Genomic DNA, 6000 nt, shown 5'->3' on the forward strand with positions numbered 1-6000 from the left:
TCCATGACAGTCGGTTGAGGTCTTGGATTTACAATTTTTTACAATTTTGATTATTTCTTCTTTTGTTACACTTTTAAGAAACATGGAATTGGGATTTCTGTCTATGAGCTCACTCAAGGCCTCAACTGACCCATCATCTGCATTTGGAATTCTTTGATCCAGATTTTTTCCGATATTAACAAAATAATCATTGAAACGTTCAGCTATTTGGTTCATATTGTCATTTTTTGTATTTCCATCTAGAAAGTACTGGACTGGAAAGAACTTAAACTATTTATATGGCCAACTTTCAAGTTGCCTTAGCTTCCTACCTGGTGAAGCTTGTCCAGGAGTTGCTTCTGCTGCAAGGAGGGCTGACTGATGGCCGACAGCGTCTGGATCTGCGACCCCAACAGTTGCAGGTGCTGCTGCTGGTCCGCCGTCAGGCTGTGGACGGGAAGCTGGGCTTTTAACACGGCGGGGGCCGAAGTGCTGACGGGAGGTGCGGCGAACTGGTGTTGAGCGGGCGGGGGCTTGGGCGACTGCGACACGGGCGGCTGCTCCAGCGCCGGTTGCGAGGCGGGCCGCGGCTGAGGCAGGAGCTGAACCTGGATCTGGTCCAGCTGCGGGGACTCGGCCACTTGGTTGTGGACGATGAAGAGCGGCGTGTGGGACGAGGGCGTGCACGAGCGGGACGAGGCTTGCGACGGCGGCTGAGGTTGGGAGGGAGGACGCGACTGGTGGTGCGGCGACTGGATCTGCTGGCTCAGGGTCAGCGGGGACTGGGAGGGTTGGGGGCTGACCGACACCGGCGGCGCCGTGTGACTGGTCAGGACCGGCGTGGGGGACATGCTCTGGATCTTCAGGGGCTGCTGGTGCCCGGCGGAAGGAACCTGAAGGCGACATTAAAAGATGCCAGGTTGACACAAAAAGACACGGGGAATAAAAAAGGACATGGAAGGTAGAGGACTACATGACTGCCCACAACATTAGGTACATCAGCACTACAAGCAATCTCAACTCAATAAGACTACACACAAAAGAAGCAGGGCGATGAAACGATATCAACATACATTGCGATAGAGACGACAAAATGTATAATACTCGTAATCAATAAAACATTAAATTCTTAGTTTTTTCCTATGGGGGAAAAAAGCGGAGGTATGGAAGCAAGGTTGGTTGCATGAACAAAGGCAAAGTGACCACTGATCAGTGGGTGTAACAACAGCCAATCAGGTGACAGTATCAACTATCAAGTTTGGTCGATTATTTGCATGGAGTGAGAAGAGAAAGTCAAAACGCCGAAATTGTAGATAAAAAAAAGGAAAAATCAGTTTTGGGGATTTTTCCCCAAAGGGACCGTAGTCAGACCAAAGTGGTCTGTAAATGATGCAAGAAAAGAGCGCTAATACCTCACCACCTTAGCCACGCTTACCCTGCAGAGCACAGCTGTAACTTCCTGCCACTAAACCTGCAGAAAATAGTTTTACGTGTTTACATTTTCACACTATCTTATAATCCATAAAAGTGGATGCATATGAAAAAGTGCAATATATTTATCTGTACAGTAACCTATTTATTTATTTATTTATATATGCACCTTAATGCTTTTTTATCCTGCACTATCATGAGCTAATGTAACGAAAATTTGTTCTTATCTGTACTGTAAAGTTCAAATTTGAATGACAATAAAAAGGAAGTCTAGTCTAGTCTAATCATTTCTTACATATTCCTTATTTTTGCACCTTCATTTTAAGAGCTTATTGTTAATTGAATGAGATTTTAATAATTTCTTGACATTCTTTCAGTGTTTTCCATGCTTGCTTTGACATTTCCTTTCTGCCTTGATAGCTGAGGGGATTGTAATCAGAGGAAGGTTACATTTGAAATAAAAAATATTGTATTTTAACAAAAATATTTTTCTACTGGTTCTTATTTTCCATAGGTCATCAAAAATATCAATAAATTATCGATATCGACTGATATGAAACACCTATATCGTGATACAGTTTTCAGCCTAATTTCAATTCACACTAACGCAGATTATTCATTAATAAACTGCAACACAAAAAAAAAAAAAAATATATATATATATATATATATATATATATATATATATATATATATATATAATAAATACAAAAAAAAATACAAAAAAATTCCACAGTTAATACAAGTGATCGGCCAATCTCAGTAATGGATGTTTGAAGATGTAAAACCCAGATGTGTAAAACAAACAGTGATGGCTCAGAAAAGCTACAAACAGTCTAAATACACAATGAAACTTAAAAAACGAATAGTGCAAACAAATTGAAAAGCCCAATGATTGCATCTGTAGAAATAAAAATGATCTTAGTGGTTGGAATGGTGGAGTACAGAGCAATCTGACAGTTTTGGTTTGGGGTATTTTCTAGAGATTACTTGCTTAAGTGCAGCTCAGTGATTGGTTGATTGACCATGAGTCAAATTGGATTATGGTTAGTGAAGACAAGGCGTTTAAACTGGATTGTGATTAGCGTAAATTTCGGACTATAAGCCACTACTTTTTTCCTACACTTGGAACCCTGCGAGGAATAAAACGGCGCGGCTAATTTATGGATTTTTCTTCATTGACGGCCATAATGCAAATAGTTTTCAAACAAAATCAAGCAAAGACACTAAAAAGGTGCGTTACTGATTGTGCTATGGCGCCATCTTTTGGACGAGTTTTGCTCCGCGTCCTTCCACTTAGTGTTTTCAACCAGAAGCAGAAGTGCCGATCTGTCTTCTAGCCGTCCATAGCGTTGCTACTCGTATGGCTTCTTCATTCATCACTCCGAGCAACTTTTGTTAAGTTTTACAATATAACTAAAACAATTCTTACTTGCAAAACCGTACAATGTGTTAGTATTATTAACTTACAACGGCATTATTTTTGTATTGTTTCACTTTCACAAATTCATCAGTAAATTCACCAAAATGTCACCGTGGAGTTATTGAGCCTGTTTAGCTTCTGTTTTGTTTGATCAGCTGTTTTACGGCCGTGTTACAGACACCGTTTGGAAACAATTAAGGTATGTAAATAAACATGTCTGTGTAAATAACTAATTTCACAACGTATATATCTGCGGCTTATAGTCCGGTGCGGCTGTTTTTTGTTTATAATTTAGTTTGTGCGGCTAATACGGAAAATACGGTAATACATTTTGTAAAATAACTTAAAAAAAAAAAAAGCCTTTTGATAGCTAATCAAACAGATTGATTACGCTCATGCTCCCACACACACCAATGCATTGTTAGAAACACACAAAAGCTGCAAGCCAGGGAGTAATTTGTTTTGCACAACAGCGACATGACAGCAGACTACAAAATAGTACGACTAAGGGAAGGAACTAAACTAAGGTTGTCGTGGCGACAGGAGCAGCGGCAGCAAGTGGGCGGGGCTTAGCGTAGAGGGCGTTTCTACCTGCTGGACCGAATGGCTGTGAAGCGCCAACGAGTCACTTAATATGCTGTCATGAGTTGTGACGTCGGTGCTGCTGACGATTACAGAGGCTGGGACCCCCACAAAGGGGGCGGGACAGTTCTCTGTGTGGTGGCGCTGCTCTCCTGGCTAATAGGAGCACGATTAGTGTTTCAGGTGGAGGGAGAAGGAAGGGTATTGGATAAAAAGGGGGCCAGAGAGGTCAAATCAAGAAGTAGCACTCGGACACACATGCGAAGACAACACTGACCTGCTGCAAGAACATCTGCAGAGACTCCTGGCTCAGGATCATGCTGGAGCCCTGGTTGGTAAACAGAAGCCTCCCGGGACTGTGCTGAGGGGGGACCAGCCCGACTGCCGTCACCGACGAAGACGTGGTCATGGACGGAGTGGAGGAGGCCATGGTGCTGACCACGGAGGTGGCTTGCTGCATGGCGAGGATGGACGACTGCGCCACGTGCTGCTGGGCGGCTTGGTCCGTGGAGCTTCCTAGCACCGTCACACACTCCCCCGGCTGCCCTTGGACCATGGTAGCCGCCATGGTGGCCGCTCCGGTGCCGCTACTGCTGCTGGGGACTCCACCTGGCTGTGGTTGCAGGGCCGGCTGAAGGCTGACCGCGGGGCTCAAGCCCTCCACCTGGCCCAGCATCGTCAGCGAGTTCTGGATGGGCATGCCTTGTATGACGGTGGAGGTGTGTCCTGAGACGGTGTGGGTGTGTCCCGTCTGAGCCAATGACACGGGCATCTGGAAGAGGGTGGGCGTGCCCATCTGGCCAGACTGAAGCTGAATCGGCCCAGACAGGATGTGGGCGGCGCCAGGATGACCCTGGGACGCCAACACTTGACTCAGGTTGATGTTCTGGTTGGCGGTTAAAATCTGGTTTGCAATGAGTTGTCCACCAGGACCCTGACTTGTGATTATGTGCCCCCCAGGGTGTTGGGTCAGGATCTGCCCACCTGCCTGCAACTGTGGAAGGAGGAACTGGTGGTTCTGACCTTGTAGAACCGTCTGCGAGGGAATAACGATGCTGCCTGATTGGTTTAACAAGTGGACACTGAGAGGTTTGCCGGACTGCTGCGCGGCTTGTTGGTTGAACAGGGTTTGCTGGAACTGAGGGGCTTGTGTTGCTTGAGTGCTGAGGACAACGTTTGAGCCTGCTTTACCGGTAAGGAAAGTTACATTCTGAGCTGTGGAAACCGGAATTTGCTGCAGCCCGAGAGCCTTGGTGGCCTCGTTTTGCAGGTTTTGGGGTGCCGGCTGTGGCTGCTGTTGTGGTTGTTGCTGCTGCTTGAAGAGTTTGGATTGGATGGCCCCCCCCTGGGGAGGTTTAGGCTGAATGGGTGTTGGTGTGCGCTGGATGATCACGTTCTGCATGATCTGGCCTTGGGTTTGAGACTGGGGTGCAATTCCTGAACTCTGGGGGGCCTGAGGACCAAAGCCCACAAGTCCAGCCGTAGCGGTCATTGTGCCGCTACTGTTCGTACTACTAACGACTGCAGCCGCCCCGTTTAAAGCTGGAGACCCCAAAGTGGTTTTGTTGCTTTGGATGAGAAGTCCCCCTCCTGAAGCCCCCAGCCCCGTCTGAGTAGTAGCCCCCGATACCTCTGCCCCAGACTGATGCAGCTGGTATCCGCCCATGGCTTTGGCCAAGATGGGCTGGCCAGACTGATTGATCGTCATGACTGTGGGCTGGCCCACAACCTGAATCTGTCCGATCCCCAGATGTCCAGACTGACTTCCGTTGGGAAGAGTTTGAAGACTTGAAATTGGTTGAAGTGTCACATTTCCCAGGCCCACAGGCTGCATAAATGGCTGAACGCTGATGGCCTTGTTCATGACCTGTGGTTGGAGCTGGAGGCCTTGCTGAGCCAGCACCGACCCCAGCATGTCAGCGGTGGCGTTTGGGGTCGTAGCGGCGGCACTTTGAGCCGATCCGGAAAAGATGGCCGCCCCCCCGACGCCAATGCCTACGCCGGTGCCCCCGCCTCCAGGGGGGCCGGCGTCGGGCAGCGTCTGGACCACCTGCGTGAGGCCCGGGATCCCGAAGGAGCCCAGGTCCAGCTCGGCCTCGGCTTCTTGTAAACTCTGCTCTGTGATGTTGGCCTCGGCCAAGCTCTGCTGCAGGATGTCGCACGGCTCGTGGTTCGCTCCGATGCCGTTGCTGCCGCCTTCCCCGTCGGGGGATCCTCCCAGGATGTCATCGTCCTCCAGGAAGTCCAGGTCAACACTGACTCTGGGCAGGCCCGTCGCCTCGTTGGCCGAGAGCTGCACTGTCGGCTGGACCTCAGGAACGAGACCCTGGAGGGGAGAGTGAAGAAATATTAGAACGTCGAAGTGACCAAAAGAAGACATCATGAAAATATTGTGATAAAAAATGCCTTCTTAGCTTTTACCGTCAGGCGTCTAACTTAGGGGTACACAAAAAATGGATTCACGATTCTCATTTATCCCGATTCTAAATTGATTCATAAATTATTTTTCAAAAATCGATTAAAAAATAAATACAAATATACACACACGTATGTATACACACATACGTATATATGCACATATATAT

The 6000-nt window shown here is 47.6% G+C and overlaps 1 protein-coding gene across 2 annotated transcripts in view; it reads right to left on the reverse strand.

The window, feature by feature from the left end:
• The window catches only part of bicra (BRD4 interacting chromatin remodeling complex associated protein), a 42843-nt gene that overhangs the window by 18999 nt on the left and 17844 nt on the right, over positions 1-6000 (reverse strand). The window contains exons 4-6 of one of the 2 annotated variants that reach the window (XM_061972350.1): positions 3693-5741; positions 3425-3571; positions 312-872 (exon numbers count right to left, since the gene is read on the reverse strand). In XM_061972350.1, the coding sequence (XP_061828334.1) occupies positions 312-872; positions 3425-3571; positions 3693-5741 (2757 nt within the window). The remainder of the gene's footprint in view (positions 1-311; positions 873-3424; positions 3572-3692; positions 5742-6000) is intronic. The other variant, XM_061972351.1, reaches the window with a different exon arrangement.

This window comes from Nerophis lumbriciformis, linkage group LG17 (genome assembly GCF_033978685.3).
Source record: "Nerophis lumbriciformis linkage group LG17, RoL_Nlum_v2.1, whole genome shotgun sequence".
NCBI classification, from domain to species: domain Eukaryota; kingdom Metazoa; phylum Chordata; class Actinopteri; order Syngnathiformes; family Syngnathidae; genus Nerophis; species Nerophis lumbriciformis.